The sequence below is a fragment of the Enhydra lutris genome, unplaced genomic scaffold (genome assembly GCF_002288905.1).
Source record: "Enhydra lutris kenyoni isolate GAN:26980312 unplaced genomic scaffold, ASM228890v2 scaffoldscaffold12, whole genome shotgun sequence".
NCBI classification, from domain to species: domain Eukaryota; kingdom Metazoa; phylum Chordata; class Mammalia; order Carnivora; family Mustelidae; genus Enhydra; species Enhydra lutris.
Genome location: NW_019154096.1, coordinates 80,423,547 through 80,440,565, shown reverse-complemented (window position 1 = coordinate 80,440,565; position 17,019 = coordinate 80,423,547). Strand labels below are relative to the sequence as shown.

The 17,019-nt window shown below is 62.4% G+C and overlaps 1 protein-coding gene across 1 annotated transcript in view; it reads left to right on the top strand.

Moving 5' to 3' along the window:
- LOC111145045 (cilia and flagella associated protein 46) overlaps positions 1-13,436 on the top strand; it is a 91,240-nt gene extending 77,804 nt beyond the window's left edge. Inside the window, exons 47-60 of the mRNA XM_022499658.1 lie at positions 73-149; positions 686-810; positions 1,285-1,406; positions 2,172-2,254; positions 3,542-3,703; positions 7,895-7,959; positions 8,034-8,094; positions 8,165-8,200; positions 8,936-9,038; positions 10,195-10,307; positions 11,456-11,537; positions 12,121-12,257; positions 12,359-12,439; positions 13,312-13,436. Of these exons, the coding sequence (XP_022355366.1) occupies positions 73-149; positions 686-810; positions 1,285-1,406; positions 2,172-2,254; positions 3,542-3,703; positions 7,895-7,959; positions 8,034-8,094; positions 8,165-8,200; positions 8,936-9,038; positions 10,195-10,307; positions 11,456-11,537; positions 12,121-12,257; positions 12,359-12,439; positions 13,312-13,436 (1,372 nt within the window). The remainder of the gene's footprint in view (positions 1-72; positions 150-685; positions 811-1,284; positions 1,407-2,171; positions 2,255-3,541; positions 3,704-7,894; positions 7,960-8,033; positions 8,095-8,164; positions 8,201-8,935; positions 9,039-10,194; positions 10,308-11,455; positions 11,538-12,120; positions 12,258-12,358; positions 12,440-13,311) is intronic.
- The last annotated feature ends 3,583 nt before the right edge of the window (positions 13,437-17,019 follow it).

Below are 17,019 nucleotides of genomic sequence, written 5' to 3'. Positions count from 1 at the left end.
ACGGAGTCTGCATCTCTGGGGCTCATCTGGGACCCCACGGTCTGGTGACCCCGCCCTGCGTCCTGCCCACAGGACGCATCTGTACTGCGCTGCCTATGAGAGACCCAGGCCCGTTCCCGCGGCCAAAGGGAAGTTGCTCCAAGTGGGAGGTAAGTTCTGCCACAGGCCTCATCTGCAGCCCCGGGGGTGCGCACATGGCCCGGGGACATGTGCTGTAGGCGGGTCCACGACCCACACTTGGGGCCCAGCCCTTCCTGTGCTTGCATGGGGTTGTTGAGCCCATGAGAGACCGGGAAGGAGGTGGGGTGTGTGCTTCCTGGACCCCCACAGCCCTTGGGGCCAGTGACGCACAGATATGGACCAGCTGCCCCTTCCCCCCCTCCAGGATTTCTTCTCCCAAAAAAATACTACATTCCCACTTTCTTCCTTACATCTCAGGCATATAATTCCACTTAAACTTTCATGTAAAGCGGTGGAGGCTGTGGAACGGAGACATCTGTCTGTGTCCCCCCTTCTGCCAGCCCTCCTGAGCGTCCCCGAGCCAGCTGTGTCCACAGCCGGGACGTGGAGAAGCCCCGTGCCCGCCCTCTGCTCACGCTTCCCACTCCCCGTGCCCATGCACACCCCCCAGGGGGCGGTCTGTTAGGCCATGGGGTGGGGACAGGAAGGGTGTCGCTCTCCACAGGCTCCTGCAAGGTGGCGCGGGTGGCCGTGAATCCAGACACCCTCTCCTGCCTATTGGCCAGTGCCCAGCAGTGCAGGGAGATGGCCAAGGTCAACAACGAAGACCCGGCCCCCAGCTCAGGCTTGGTGAGGCCCCTGAGCCCAACTCCCAGGGTGCCGCGGCCACAGTGCAGGGGGGCGGTCCCGGTCCGGCTGCAGCAGGGTGGGGCAGGGAGCGCTAGGTGAGTGGCACCCGCCATCCAGACCCGGGCACTGATGGACGCCCAGGTGGGGGTTCCCACATGTAGCCGGTTCTCGGAATCCTTGAGCTTGGCTTCCTCCCGGTGTCAGCAGAGGCACCACCAGGTGGGGCGCGGGGGGCGGGGGCCTCGAGGAGGAGCCGGCAGGCAGAGGCGGCGAGGAGCACAGTCTGCGGGGCTCGGGCAGGCCCTGGTGGTGGAGCAGAGAGGGGTGCAGGGAGCCCAGGTTTTGGGGGGGAAGGGCAGGTTTGAGGGCTCCGCAGGGCCCTTCCCACTCTTTGCTCTACCCCCGTTGGGGGTTATGAGCCCTCCCCCGCCCTCAGACGCTCGGGATCCCGGGGTGACGTCTGGGTTGGCACAGGAATTGGAAAGTGCGCGCCTGGAAAGGGAAGGACGGTCTCTGCAGCGATTCAGTGACTTCCTTGCGTCCACGGAGGATTACCTGAGGCCGCTGTTCCCAGTGCTCAGCTGCCCTGAGGCCAGGTGCCTGCTGTGGGCTGCCAGCTCCGAGGGCAGAGTCTGCGGGGGGCGAGGGAGGGGCCGGCCACATCTCCTGGTTGGGGGTGGGCTTTGGGCCCCAAGTTGGCATCCTTCTTGGGACAGACAGGAGGGTCACCATCTCTCTGTCCCCAGCAGGGCCTTGAAATGCTGGGAGCAGTCAGGGATAGGGTGCCTGGGAGCTGGGGCGGACAGGGTGGGGGGCTCAGCCTGCAGGCCTCCTCTGCTGCCTCCCTGAATCCTGGAAGGAGCCGGCTGTGGCATGGGGACGCTGTTACCACGTGGACGTCCAAGCCTCGAACGCCGTGAAGCTGAGTCAGGCCGTGCGGAATTCGCATCCACGACGCCCGACTTGGGACCCTCTGTCGTCAGGATCCAGCCCTCGTGCTGCTCCAAGTCTTCTCTGGGGGCGTGTCCTGGCCATTCTGGTCCCCGCTGCTGCTGCCGGCAGGGGACGTGGGGGCGTGACCCAGGTCCCGAGTCCCTGTGATTCAGGCTCGGTAGAGAAGGAGTTGGAGGGCTTGGGCACATGGTAGTTTTGAGACTTGCCAGGAGGTCGGAGACAACCTTGAGCCCCATTTGTTCCTGCGTGTGCCGTTATCGCCGGCCCCCAGCGCAGGGAGACCGGTCCCCGAGAGTGAGCCATGGAAAGGGCCTCGTGGCACTCACTGCCCTGATGTCCCTCCTACTCTTAGTACGTGTGATGTTTACATGTTTGTAAGAACCTGAGGACATGCCTTTGACTTCCAGAACACAGATTCCCACGGCCGCTGCAGATTCCCACGGGAAATCAAAGGGCAAAGACAAGGAAAGCAAAGTGTCCCTGTCCCATGGTGAGTGGGGGCCTGAGGGGAGCTTCTGCTGGAGAACTTGGGCTGGGATTTGCCCGTCCCTCTGGGAGAGCCCAGGCGGAATGGGAACAGGCCTCCCCAGAGGGGCTCCCAGAGAGGTGGGAGGTCCCCTGTGTGGGGGTTTGGGGCCTCTGCCGACAGCCCCGCCGATCCCGGCGTGTTCGCCCTTCCTGGGGAAGTGGCAGCCTGGGGTGCTCGTGGCAGTGACCGTGTGTGCTGTTTGTTTGCTGTCCCGCTGCCCGCCTCCATCCTGAGTGTGCGCACCCCAGATGACACGAGGGGCAGAGAGCTTCTGTGTGCGCGATCCGCTGACCTTGAAGGAAGGGTGGATGTGCCCGGTGCCGCTGCTGCTGGGCTGTGGCCTGTCCGAGCGGGTTCAGCCGCTCAACCTGGCACCTGCCATTTTATAAATCACTTTCTCAAGGGCATTTTCATTGGTTGATTTTCTGTCGCCCGCACGGAATTATTCAATAGAAGAGAAAGGCAGGCTGCTCTATCCAAGGGTGTTTTGATTCCCAAAAGCGCCTGGCGGGGACTTCGGGCCAGCAGCACGCCCCAGACATGGCTGCTCCAGCTCCCACGCCAGGGCACCAGCCCCCTGGGGCCGGCCCTGAGGGTGAGGGGCCAGAGTTTGCCCACCTGAGATCACTTTCATGAATGAGATTCTGCCCTAAAAATTCCCTAGATTAAGGCCTTTGATCACTTTGAAGTGATTTGCTTTTACTTTGTGTGTACGGTGAATCCAGTCCCGGTGTAGTGGCCTGGCCCCTTGTCCCCTTACACCTGCCACAAAGAGCAGGTTTTCTCCCAGGCCAGGCGGGTCCAATAGCTGCTCCAAGGGCTGCATGGCCCCTGGAGAGTCTGCCATATCGTGGGGTGCAAGTCCTTTAGCTTATATGTCTTCATTCTTTGAAAGGGGGGCTCCGAGGTTGGGAGGAGTCATGACATTCCTGGACCTGCCCTGGGAACTGGCTGCCCCAGTGGGGGCAGGTCCTTGAAACACGGAGGACCCGATGGCCCTGTGACATGGGCCCTGCCTGGGTCTGAACTGTGACTCAGCCTGAACCAGCGTCCATCCTCCCAGAGAGTCCTGGCGCGCCCCAGGCCCCACTCTTCACATGCCAAGCCCAGCCCAGACTTCTCCCTGTGTGTGCGATCCAGCAGCTGCCCCGCGGACAGACGGACCCAGACAGACCCACCCAGGGGTTTGCCCATCCGTGGGAGCGTGTCTCCTGCTGCCTTTGTAGCTGCTGTCCCCCCGGTCTATAGTTCAGCTCGACGCTGCAGACAACGTCGTCCTCATTGTGGACAAGCATCTTCTGGAGCTGCCGTTGGAAGGTCTTCCCGTGTTCGAGGAGGGGACGGTCTCCGCTCTGTCCCGAGACTTCTCCCTGCAGATGCTGTGCAACCGCCTCCGTAAGGAGGAGACAGGTAAGGGGCGCCCCGGGCCACGCTCACACTGACCCTTCGTCTGGGCCCGTCTGAAGTACCTCGCGTGCGCTCCTGTCCGATGCCGCCTGTCCCGCTCTTTTCCAGGCCCTTGTCTGCTCGGAGGTGGTCGGAGAGCCCCTGCCGTGCGCCCAGTGTCTGCGAGGGGCTAAAGGCTGAAGGGGACACAACACATTGTTCTTGCCTCACAAAGCTCTGTTCAAAGGCGGGGATGGGTGTGACCCACCACAGGGCTCCTCCTTTCCTAGGTGGTGAGAGGCAGTGAGGGAGGGGACCAGGAGGACAGAGGGCACTCAGGCCGGGGGCAGCCGCGCACTCGGGCTGAACGTGCGTGTCCCGGGGGCTGTTCGCACCCACGTGCCCAGTGCCGGATGCCTGTGCTCTGTGCGGGCAGCGGTTCAGTTAAAGACAACTGGCTTGGACTTTGGCTTCCATCAGGAGGAGGTAACAGGGACCAGATTTGCCCTCCAGTGGGACAAGTGAAGACCAGAATAGGTAGAGCGTGGGTTTCGGACAGCAGAGGACAGGCCGCGTGGAGCCCGGTCCCTGAAACACGGCCGACCCATGGAGGACGGGCCATGCACCCAGAAGAGCTGACCACCTGGCGTCAGGAGCCCTCGGAGGGGGACACAGGAATTAGTAATTCTGATGATCTGATGAAAACCATAAGCCCATGTGTCCAGAAGTTTCCATAAACCCCAGACAGAGGAAGCGGAGAGGAGAGTCCAGGGAAGGTGTTCAGAGGGACGAGAACTCAGCAGCAGCCACGGGCCACACAGAAGCGAGGGCAGGAGAGACCCCAGCTTCCAACGGAGACAGCCCGGTGGCGAGTGACAGCCTCCTGTCCCCCACACACCGTGAAGGCAAGGGGAGCACAAAGCTCAGGAGAATGTGGAAAAAAGGCAGGAAAAGAGGGAGAGCGGCACGAAGAGCGGAGGCGTCGGGGGGAGACGGACAGCGGCACACGCGCCCTCCTCGGACAGTTTCGGCCGCGACCAGCAGGGAGGGCCCTCCGTGGGCGAGCTCGCGGGGTCCGAGACCCCCTCAAACAGCAGGACGGCAACATGCTGTCCCACGCTCCGGGGTACGTTGTAGACTTGGTCATGTCCGTGTCTAGGGCCAAGTTTTGCCAGTTTTCTGGTTTTTGTTCTTTTCGGTTTGTGGGGTTCCATAGGTTCCATCTGGATCTTCTCATTTAAGTGAGGGACAGAAGCCGCCTCCCACTCTGTAGCCTGTCCCTTCACGGGCCTATGTGGTCCCTTTCCAGCACGATGTTCTAATAGAGCCAAAGCGTCAACCTTCTTCTCACTTGCTGGGGCTTTGGGTCTTTTTTAAAACTTGTTTTCTTACCTCACGGCATGAAGCTACTCTCCCATGACGCCGCAGAAGTACATCTGCTTTCCCTGCCCCACAGCGGGAGGTGCGGCTCCGCTTCTCCCCGCGTGAGCACCCTTGATGGGAGTGTCCTTTCTCCTCGGCTCCGCGTGGCCAGGGTCAGTGGCAGCGGCAGAGAAGAGCCACCCCAGGGTGGCGGGCGGAGTGGTGGCCTGGACGTGTGCACACCCTGCTGGCTGGAATCTGGGAGTGGGACCCGGGGACCGAGCTGACACAGGAGAGTGTCCTGGATGAGCCGGGAGGCCCAAGGACAGCACCGGCTCCTCCCAAGACGGAGGCAGGAGGGTCACGGAGACTCGGGAGGAGGCCGGGCTGCTGCCTCTGAGGACGGGGAGGCCCCGCCGTGGCCACCAGAGGCTGCAGGAGACCGAACCGGATTCTCCCCAGCGCCTCACCCACACCCTGATTGTTGCCCAGGGGGACCCCGTTCGACCCTGACCTCCAGGTCTGTGGGACCCCACACGTGTGGGGTAATTCGTTGCAGCAGCTACGGGAAATGCCGGCCAAGTGTGAGCTCAGGTCTGCACGCGTTGCCGAGCGCTGAGTGCCAGGGCCCTGCGCACCCCGAGGCCAGGAGCTGCTCTGGCGCAGGCATGTTTGAGGGTGAAACGTTCCTGGTAGGTCTTTCAGGAGAACCTCCAGAAACAGAACCGGTGTTTGAACTCCAGACCAACAGAGGAGACCGGCAGGGAGAACAACCGATGCGGACACCTCGCCCGAGCAGCAAGCAGCCAGCGAGAGACAAGCGGGAAGAATAAAACTCAAAGGGCGACGCGGTGGGACTGAGTCCACGCGGGTCAGAAGTAAGTACGTGGCCGCACCAGCCAGCTCCGTGACCGCGCGTGACAAGGCCGTCACGCGAACCAGACCGACCACAGGCGCACGGTCAGGGCTGGGCTCATTCCCGGGTGACAAAGGTCGGGTCACCAGCAGGATAAACGCTCTGCGCCTCACAGCATCTGAAGCAAGGAGCAGCCCACGCCCAGGGCAGGACGGGCGGCCCGGCCCGCTGAGGTAGAGCGCGCTCACCCGCGTGTCCGGCCGGCCGCATCAACAGGGGAAGCGGAGAGAGTCTGAGCCGGGCCTGGACAGACAGACACAGGCTTGCGCAGCAACTGGGACGTTCTCCGTCTGCCCGGACCATGGCGTACATCAGCCCCGCCACAGCCGCCTCAGGACAGAAGCCACGACCAGGAGGCCGATGCGCGTGCAAACTAGAAACCAGCTTCTGCAGGTCTCCCGGGACTCAGGAGACGTGACCACAGGAAGCCCGAGACCGGTGTTAGAGCAGCAGGTGCAAAGGGCCTCGCAGCTCTGGACGTTTGTGTCAGAGCAGGGGGTGCTGGAGGAGCGCGAGCTGAGCCCCGGCTTCCCGCAGCTGGAGCAAGGACAGCAAATGAAACGGGAGAAAAACCCAACCCCAATAGCACGTGACCAGACAACAACAAAACAGAAAACAATTTGCATTTTTAAAATACATTATTTATTTATTTGACAGAGAGGGAGAGAGCACCAGTGGGGGGAGGGAGAGGGAGAAGCAGACTCCCCACCGAGCGGGGAGCCCGATGCGGGACATGATCCCAGGATCCCAGTACAGCATCTGAAGCAAGGAGCGGCCCACGCCCAGAGCAGGACCCCGGGATCATGATGTGAGCCGAGGGCAGATGCTTAACAACTGAGCCCCCCCCCCCCCCCGGCATCTGGAAATAAACATTTTTAAAAACTCGTAAAATAGACACATTCTGGTAAGAATGACCAAGAAAAAAAGCGGATGGGGCACAAATACACAAAGTTAGGAATGAAAAGACACCAGCTCAAAGATGCATCAGAGACTTAAGAGATCCTAAGAGCCCTGAGGACAGCGTATTTGAACCCTGAGGCAAAGCGGACCAAGTCCTGTGGAAAAACAGCTCCCAGACTCGAGGGAAAAGCCCGCGTTCCCGGAACTGGCCCGGAAAGGAGAGGACAGAGCTGCTCCTTTGAGATCATCAGACTTTCCAGAAACAGTTCACATCAGTCTCAACAGCCCTCCCTGAGAGGAGGGAGAGGGGACAACCCGTCCCAGGCTTCTGTCGGCCCCCGACACCCCAATGGCCAAGAGCAGCGCAAGAAAGAAAAACAACTCGCGCCGCCCAGCCTGCCCTCAAGAGCTCCCAGGGGTCGTCACATCGGGTTCCGGGAGAGCGGACGTGTACACGGGGCCGTCGCTGCAGGAAGGGAGCAGCGGGTCCATGTGTGCTTCGTGACAGACGCTCTCCGCCAGCGGGACACACGGAACACCCCGCGCCCCGGGAAGCCCGTGCAGACCCGGGCCGACGGCACAGCCAGGGAGCTGCCCCGGCAGAAAGGAGCGGCGGGGGCGGAAAGAAGGGAAGGGAACTGTCCTGGGTTTTGGGCCGACCGCGGTTCTGCCGCAGAATCCGGCAGCCGCTGGAACAGAGACGCGCACGTCCGCCCGCGGCAGGCACAGGAGCCGCTGGGCCCGGGGCCTCTGACTGAGCCGCGGCGGGCGCGCTGGGCGGACGGACAGCCAGGCCGGCCGCGGGGCCTCCGGTGACGGTTCTGCCCCGGGCCTCGCGCCTTCACGTTTCAGAAACTCCGGCTCTCCCGGCTTTACGAACCTGAAAGCCAGTTGTTCTCAACACTTTATGCATTTTTCTATTAAGGTGAAAAATTAACCATTTTAAAGTGAACCGTTCGGGGGCATTTTGTGTGTTCAGAATGCTGGTGCCACGGCCTGTGCCAGCCCCAAACACCCCCTTCTTCTGCTGTCCACAGCCGAGGGGGCCGTGAGGAAGGAGGGCCGAGGCAGGAAGAGGAGCCCTGCGAAGAAGGGACAGAAGGTGGCAGGTGGGCGCGGGGGGCGGGGCCCCCACCGCAGGACCCAGGCCCCCAACGACCCTCATCTCTGGTGCAGGACGCCCCGCCCCGGCTCCTCCCCCATGACTGCATGGTCGTAGACGCCGACAACTTCAAGTGTATCCTTTATGGCCCCCGCTGCCCGGGACACCCCGGGGCGAGCGCTGTTTCTCCTTAACCCAGACCTAGTCGTCGTGGACCCCTACGAGGAGGCGCGGGGCATCGGTGAGCGCTTCCCACGGGCCCTCGACGCGCACACACGTTCACACACACGCCACGTGCCACCCTCCGGGCTCTGCCCTCGGCGGCCTCCCGTTCCACGGACCACAGGGGGTGGGGGCAGTGGGGTCCTGTGGCCTGTGGCCATCACAGCCAAGTCAGGACGATATGGTAGGAAAAGTGAACCCTGAAGTGAGGTACGCTGCCCCCTTCCCAGAGCCGGACACCCCCCACCCTCTGCAGCCTAAGTGTCTAATTTCTGTGGTTCTTTTCTAAATGGGTTTTTTTTTATTTTTTTAATTTTTTTATTTTTTATTTTGAATATTTTATTTATTTATTTGACAGAGAGATCACAAGCAGGCAGAGAGGCAGGCAGAGGGGGAAGCATGTTCCCTGCTGAGCAGAGATCCTGATGTGGGACTCGATCCCAGGGCCCTAGGATCGTGACCTGAGCCGAAGGCAGAGGCTTTAACCCACTGAGCCATCCAGGCGCCCCTCTAAACGGGTTTTTAAAATTTCTTTCCATCACTTCTCGGCCTTTTGGCCAAGATCAAGTGTAAAATCTCTTTACAAAGGAGGGAGGGAGCACGGGCATTTGCACAAGCACCAAACACCGACTCCAGCACGTCTGGTATCTCCACGCCAAGGGCCACGCCAGGGGCTGCCTGCTGCCCACGCCCCTCAGAGTCCCACCTGTGAGACGAGCTCCCGTGTTTTGTGTCCGTTCAATTCCTGCTGCAGAAAAGCTGACTCCTGTCTTCGTCACGCGGGACATCTTGGAAAGATACCGAGACTCGCTCACTGCGCTCTGGGTGGGGCATCTGGGAAGCAAGCACGTCCCCAGGTTGGTGTCGGGGCGTCTGGGGACCCTGCCCGCAGCCAGCAGGTCCATGTGAGCTGGCGGGGGAGCTGCACGCAGGGTGGGAGGGACTGCTGTCCTCCGCCTCCCCCTCGTCCCTCTTTCCTCTTTCCCTCAGGCTCCCCCCAACCCTGAGCCCCCCATTCTGTCCTGTCAACCCCCCCCACCCCATCCGCAGAGGATCCCAGTGTCTGGCCTTCCTTCATCACACAGTAGGCTCCTTGGTCCTCATGGCGCCTGCATGGAGGCCTCACTGTCCCCATCCCCGCTTCACAGACGAGGACCTGGCCCCTGGGAGTGTGTGGCTGCCCCGGGGTCCCCCAGCCAGTCCAGTACAGGGCGTGCCCCTGGCTCCCCGGACTTGAGACTTGCAGAGGCGGGTGGGGAGGTGGGAGGGCTGGAGGGGTGTGTGTGAGGGAGAACCTGCTAGAGAGGGACGGACTGCCGGACTGTGGACTGCGAGAGAGAGAGAGAGAGAGAGAGAGAGAGAGAGAGAGAGAGAAGGTGGGGCACCCATGGGGCGGGGCTGCGGGAGGGAAGGACGGGGCCCGTGGGGCGGGGCCTGTGGGGCGGGGCTGCGAGAGAAAGGCGGGGCCCGTGGGGCGGGGCCCGAGTGGGCGGGGCCTGTGAGTGGAGAAGGGACAGCATTGCAGAGGGGCCTGCTGGAGAAGGGCAGGGTGGCACGCGGGCGGGGCCTGCGGGAGAGGCGGGGCCTGCTGGGGGCGGGGTCTGCTGGGGGCGGGGTCGCCCCCCCCCCCCCCCGCCCCCGTGCGTTCTCTCAGAAACCTGGGAGTGGTTGGCCATCCGGGAAGAGTCCTTCCAGCCCTTTCCAGAGCCACTGCTCAGCGAGAGGAGAGAGCGTTGCGGGTACCCGAGGTCCATTCTCGGGAGAACCGGGGGCTAGAACCCAAGACGGAGGTCGACGCTGCTGCAGGAGGGTGGGCGTTAGTCTTGTCCTGGCAGGGGTGGGGCGGGGAGTGAAGAGCGCAGGGCAGGCTGTGCTTTCAGAGCACGTCCTGAGGGTCGGACCGGCCTGCTGCTGAGGGCCAGATGTGGTCCGGGCCCCAGCGCCCCGGGGGCACCCTGACTCCCGCCGCCTGCCTCTGGCCCCGCCCGCCGGGCACCCTGCTTCCCTCCGCAGCCAGGCCGAGTGGGAGCAGCTCCTGGGCAGCTGCAGCGGCTTCTTCTTTTACGGGATGGAGAGCTTCCTGTCCCACGTCCTGGTGGAGCGCTTGGCTGCCATGAACCTACGAGGTGAGACGGTCCCTCGGGGCCCCCAGCAACCCCCGAAGTGCGTGAGGCGTGTCCACTCAGGGACAGAGCAAGGCCCCTGTGTCCCCATCGGTCACTGTCTGGAGAAGGGCTCAGGGGGCCCGGGCAAGCACAACGCGGCTCTGGGGGATGTCCCCTCCTGCTCTCGTCCCGCTCCTCCATTTCTCAGAGACCCAGTTCAGAATATCAGACCTGGCCGGTACAGCCAGAGGCAGGAGCTGGGAGGGTCACCCGCAGAGCTGGGCCTGCAGAGTCCAGGAGGGCTACGGTGGGCATTTCCAGAACACACTGATCAGAGCCCCCCCCCCACCGTAAACATGGCACTCTAGGCCTTGCGGTCCCTCTGGCTGCCCCCTGAGGACTTCTGAGTGGGCGGTCTGGCTCGTTCTTGAGTGACCTTGTCCCGAGGCAGGGGCTGACCGGCCGCACCACACCGTCGCTAGGAGAGCCTTTTCAGGGACCCTCAAGAGGCACGTAGCCCAGTGACAAGAGCACAACAAGCACGTGGACATGTGTCCCATGGTCAGGGCACCTGACCACCCTCACATCATTATCTGCGGTCTGGCTCCCTCTCGGCCCCCTGGGGACGGGCCATGCAAAAGCCCGCCCAGCCCGGGAAGCCTGCCAGGGGCGCGTTCCTTGCCCCAAGTGGACGTAGAAACGAGGCCTTCTCAGATGTGTGGGGTCGGAGGAATTCTTAGGCCCAGCAGGCTCCTGCGGGAGCAACAGCGCTCCTGGAGCCCCTGTTCCTGACTGAGGCTGATCCCGGTGCCTGTCCTCAGGCCACTGCAGGAAGGGGGGAGTCAACTCTGCGCGCGTGGGGCTCCCGGCTTGCCCACGGCTGAGTGTTTCCGTGAGCCTGCGACCATCCCCGGCATGCTGGGGAGCCGGAGCTGAGCCAGTTGCACGAGATGACTGGAAGGGTGTGGGGTTCCCGAGGCAGAGAATGTCCCCGTGTGCTGGTGCGGCCGGTGGGTCTTGGGAAAGGGTGTATGGACGTCAGGACTGAGCCTCGGGCATATTGGGCTGCGTTTCCCTGAGGCTCCCACACCCCGGGGAACACCCCGGGCCTCACCGGCCTCCTGCTCCTGGGAGTGCCACTGAAGGACTGTCCCTCCTGTGCCCCGCAGAGTGCCAGATGATGGTCCTGCTGGACCTGACGCGGTCCTACGAGAGCATGCAGCGGCATATGGAGAACTCCGAGAAGAAAAGGTGCCTGCCGGCCCCCTATGCCAGCTGGAGCCAGCAGCCTGGCCTCCACACACTGAATGGGGGTGTCCAGGGCCTATGACTGATGAATGTGCTTCCCTGGGGGGGCGGGGAACACAGTGTCCCTGTGTCCCATGGGCGGAGCCATTTGCCCCCAGTCTCTTTCCTGGAAGAGTCTTGTTGGGGGGGTGTGCAGTGGAGGAGGGAGGGGAGTTCCAGCGGCAAACCAAGGCCTGTGGGGACTGGGCCAGGGGGCAGAGGGCTGGCAGCTGGGGGGGTGCCCTGGCTTCCAAGCTCCCCACATCCCACGCACCCCAGGGCCTATGTGGGCTGCCAAGGTGGCTGAGCCGGGGCCCATCTCACCGTGATGCTTTGTCTTCTGATTCCACCACAAGGCTGGGAGTGGGTCCCGAAGCTCCGGGAGCCTTGTTTTGTTAAATAGCATTTCAAGCGGGCAGGGGGTGGGGGGGACGTGGTTCTTGAGTCTTTTAAGAACCTGAAGAGTTGTCAGTCTGATACTTGGTGCCAGTTGGGCTGTGGCCTGGGGTTGGCTCAGGCCGTCCCACTGGACCTCGATCCCCCCCAGTGTGCCCCAGTTGTCCTTGGAGGACCCCATCAAGACCGCCGTCCTTCTGAGTCTGGTGGGGGTCAGGAGCATCCTGGCAAACCAGTGGCCGACATTCCTGCAGGACAATGCGCTGCGGGCCAGCATCCTGTGGGAAAGTGAGTGGGCGCGGGTGTCCCAGGTCCGTCCCCAGCCCTGTGGGCCTCTCTTGAAGCCTGCCAGCAGTGCCCCGGCCAGTCTGAGGATGTTTCCTTCCTAGACATGCTGACTGTTGGCCGGCCGATTGGGAGAGCAGTCCGTCTCCTTCAGAGAATGGGAGCTGGTGACCCGAGGAACCACGGTAATGGAAGCTATCCCCCATCCCCCGTCCCCGCTGCTCCTCAGGCTGTGCAGGGCCACCTCCCAGCCAGCGTCCCCGCGGCGCTGCAGGGCTGGGGTGCCCGCCATTTCCAGGCCACTTCTGGGGCTCAGCACGTGCTGCCCAAGAGCACAGCCTCCCTAGTGAGTGCCGGCAGCACAGGTCCTCAGGGCCAAACACACCAGGTGTTGGAAAGGCTCAAGGTGCCCACGTTCTGGAAGGCCAGGCGTGCTCTCTGGGGCGGGAGCATGAAACCTTCAAAACGCACCATGCAAAAGGAGCTGAAAACTTAGAAGTGACATGGTCCACAGTGCCCAGAACGCGTCCACCAAACAGTAGAGGCTATTGAACGCCTGTGGGAGGGTGGGAGGAAGGGAGGGAAGGCCTGGCACTGGCCGGTTCCTGAAGAGGGGGGGATGGCAAGAGGAGTCCGTGGGGTGAGGAGCTGCTAGGGAGTCACTTTGGGGACAGAAGAAGGGGAAGCCACGGCTCCTGCATGGCCTATGTCATCCCACGTGGATGTGCACTGAAAGGAAGGGACAAAACCTTGGCTGTCGTGCAGGCCCCCCGCCCCCATCAGGGTGGTCGTCAGCTGGTGGCCAGAGAGGCCCAGAGCGGGGCAGGATCTTCCGGCCCATGGCCCGCAGGGCTGGGAGTGGTGTGGAGGGGCAGGCGGGCCAGGGCCTGGCGAGGTCCCTCCCTGGCCGGGTGCCACCGCCTGTGGGCCTCTGTGTCTGTGGGTGTAGACGTGTGGCAGGTCCACAGGTGGGGCTGCGTCTGGAGGCAGGGGCAGGAGCACCCTTGTCCACGGCGAGCCCTGCCCCAGTGAGCCGCGCTGCCCCACTCTCCCTCAGGCAAGCCTCCATGGGCCTCTAGGGACAAGCAGCTGTCCCTCCCGCCGCAGCTTAGCGACTCTGAGCGGCTGTCCGTCGTCCTCAACTTGGTCCTGTACGGGCTGCCGCACCTGGCCATCGGGTGACTCCCCCCCAGGGAAGGACGTGGACTGCCCCTCCCAGGACCCACCACCAGCCCTGCCCACCTACAGGTGCCCTTCCCGCGGTGGCCCTGCACCCGGACCCCAGTTCTGTTCAGTCACACCAGGGCCCTCCCGAGTCTGATTTGCTCTGGCGCCTCCTCCTCAGCTTCCTCCTGCCCGGCCTGCACGGGGCCCCTTGCGGGGCGAGGAGCGTCTCTGTGGGGCTCTGCCTGGGGGCTGACCACACAGCAGCCAGGACCCCCAGAACCCTCCCCTGCCCTGTGCGTTCCCTCGGGTCCCAGTGGTGGGGGAGCCGCCTGTGTCTCGAGGCCCATGGTGGTCCCCGGACAAAGAACGCCACCGTGTTTGGTGTAGGCGCTTTAGTAAACGGTGACGTCGAGCGTCTGCATCACGCGTCTGTGCTGTGCTCTGTGACCCTGGGTGCGCGGCAAGGCTTGAGTCCCCGGAAGGGGTCACTAGCTGTCCAGTGCTGTGCCAGGTGGCCCTCAGCCACCTCATTTGCCGAATGAGTGTGTGAAATCCAGCCCCAGGGCCCGTGGACGCCCCCCAGGAGAGGACCAGAAGCTCCATGGAGAGCCACAGTGTGTGCGCTAGAGGCCAGAAGTGGGTCTCCGAGGCCCCCAGGGCAGAGTGTGCCGCAGCCGCCTGTGGGCACCACAGTGGACCAAGGGAGCCTGGGGAGAAGCCACTGTCCTCAGAGCTGGACGCTCAGCCAGACTTGAGGGTGATTGTAGGAAGAAGACATGCCCGGTCCCCAGGAGGCGTTCTCCCACTGGGCCCCAAGCCTTGCTGGCCCACATGGAGATCAGGGCAAGGTACTAGGAGGTACTAGGAGCCTGTGTCCCAAGAGTTTCCCGGGCTGGTGGCCAAGGGACAGGGAGAGCCAGCTCCAGGTCTCTCTCCGGTGGAGCCAGTGCCGTTAGAGAGCCCATGGGCTGGTGGCAAGAGGGTCGAAGTGTCTTCAGGCACTGGGTCCTGGCAAGCAGCCCCTCAGACATCGGCCAGGGCAGGCCACAGAACGCCCTGGGCCCCAGGAAGCCTGTGGCAAGGCCTGGGGACGCTGGCCCTGGGGGCTGCTAGAATGGCTCTTCCCAGGCCCCGACATGGCAAGGTGTCCGCCCAGAGGTCATGTCTTCTGCCTGCCTCACCTGGAGACTTCTGGCCTCTAAGCACCAGCTCTGGGGCCCCCAGGGAGCCAGAGACAGTGACCCACAGGCCAGAGGGTGTCAGGCCTCAGGTCAGGTGCCCACTGGTCCCCTCTGGGCTGTGAGAACCAGGAGCTAAGTGGACGGGAGACAGCACACGTCCGTGAGGCACACGTGAGGGGGTGTGGATGGTAGGGTTTCATCCTGATGTGTCCTGGACTCGGGGGAGGGGGGGAAGCCCACACTGCAGCCTCCCTGCCCTGAGTCAGACGGACCGGCCCTGGGTCCTCCTGGGTCAGAGCCAGGCCAGGCCACACGGTGAGAAATCGGACTGCAACAAGGTATCCCAGCGCACCCCTAAAGCCGCTGAAGTAGACACCAGCACCTACACGGTGTGCTGGGGAAGGTGGGGAGCACCCAGGCCCGCATCCGTCCTTGCTGGGACTGTGAAAGCACGCCGGCCACAGGAGGACCGTCAGACGGGTTCTCAGGAACTCTGCCTGTGACGAGCCTATGAGCGGGCCTGCGCCCCCAGGCACGCGTCCCAGAGAAGCACGTACGGGCGCATCCGCAGCGGCCTTACTCCCCCAGAGCAAGCGCTAGAATCAAGAGGGTCCTTTGCCAGGGACGGCTGAGCCAGCTCCGGTCCACGAGTCAGCAGGACTCCACGAGGAGAAGCCGTGGACAATGGCCCCCAGATGGCTCCAGGGGCACGAGGCCGTGAGCAAGGGCCACGACGGCAAGGTCACCCCCGGATGATGTCATCGTCATCTCTGCCGGGTCCGCGGATGTCAAAGCCGCAGACAGGGAGAGCGGGCTGGCGTCGCGGGCACAGCATGGGGGGCAGGAGGGAGCCCCCACAGCCACAGGCCAGAGATCCGCGTGTGGGAAACCCTTGCACGTGGCCTGTGCCATGGCGGACGGAGCACGGTCTGCTGTCGGTGCGTGGCACTGTGCCGGGGGCTCCCACACTGCCCCGGGTGGCCGGTGAAGGGCGCGTCCACAGCGCTCTCCCTGCTGCTTCTCGGACGTCCGTAACCAGCTCCACAGGAGGAGTTTAAAAGCAGCTCGTCACTGACAGCGTCTAAGCATGGCGACTCCCTCCTTCTTGGTTAATTTTTTCCCTTTTGTCAAACATGTACACATACTTCTTCCAGTTTAGAAAAAAAGAGCTAACTAATGATCAGGGAATAAATTCAAGTCGGAGCCGCCGTGGACAGATGAGCTCCCTTCTAGAGCGGTGCTGGCTCCCACCCAAACAGCGAGAATAAAAGCCTCTGGGAATATTTCATCTGTACAACCCACATTTTTTACCTCACACCGTGTCTGCTCGTGTGAGAAATATGAAGCGCGAGTGCTGGTCCGCGTATCGGAGGCTTTGAAATAACTTTCTGAATTATGCCCCAGCCACATGACGAATCACATTATCAATTAGCTTCTGTAACAGACGTGGCATTCCGTAATATATTCAAGCACAGAAAATTGCATAGGGGGGATTTATGGAACCCTAAAAACTATAAGGAGAAAAAAGATCGCTTGGAATTTATTGGTAATAAGAGACAGTACGTAATTAGAACGGTGGCAGCCCTAAGAGGAAGGGTGATCAGATCTGCAATGTCGCAAGGGCCCGGGGGCTCCAGGAGACCGCCCTCCCCGCACCGGTGACCCGTATGTGTGCGGTGGCCGTGGGAGCCCTTGGCTGGAGCCAGGCTTCCTGACCTGAGCCCCTCGCTCGTGAGCCCCGGCCTCAGCTGCCCAGGGCTGGGGCCTGCAGGGGACTGGAGGGGCCCGACTGCTGTGCAGGCCCAGCTCAGCATGGCGGGGCCCCTTGCTCGTAACCCCGGATGTTCTCTGTGTGCGTGTCACCACCTTTTTTAAAAAGTGGCAACCACTTTACTAATTTAAGTCTTGAAAATAGTGATTTCTGGGGCGCCTGGGTGGCTCAGTGGGTTGGGGCCTCTGCCTTCTGCTCGGGTCATGGTCCCAGGGTCCTGGGATCGAGCCCCGCATCGGGCTCTCTGCTCAGCAGGGAGCCTGCTTCCCCCTCTCTCTCTGCCTGCCTCTCTGCCTACTTGTGATCTCTCTGTCAAATAAATAAAATCTTAAAAAAAAGAGAAAAAAGTGATTTCCGTATTTTTTCAAGACTCGTGTATCGTAGAGAGGTGGGGGAGGGACAGAGGGCATGAGAACCCCCAGCAGACTTGCCGCTGAGCGCAGAGGCGGGGCTGGATCTCAGGACCCCGAGATCATGACCTCAGCTGAATCCGAGTCCCACGCTCAACCCGCTGAGTCGCCCAGGCGCCCCGTGATTTCCATATTTTTTAAAAAAGGACTTTTTATTTAAACTCTATGTCTCCTTGTAGGAAATTTGGAGAATAAAAACAAAGGGAAAAATGTACTCCCAGCCCACACCTGAGGTC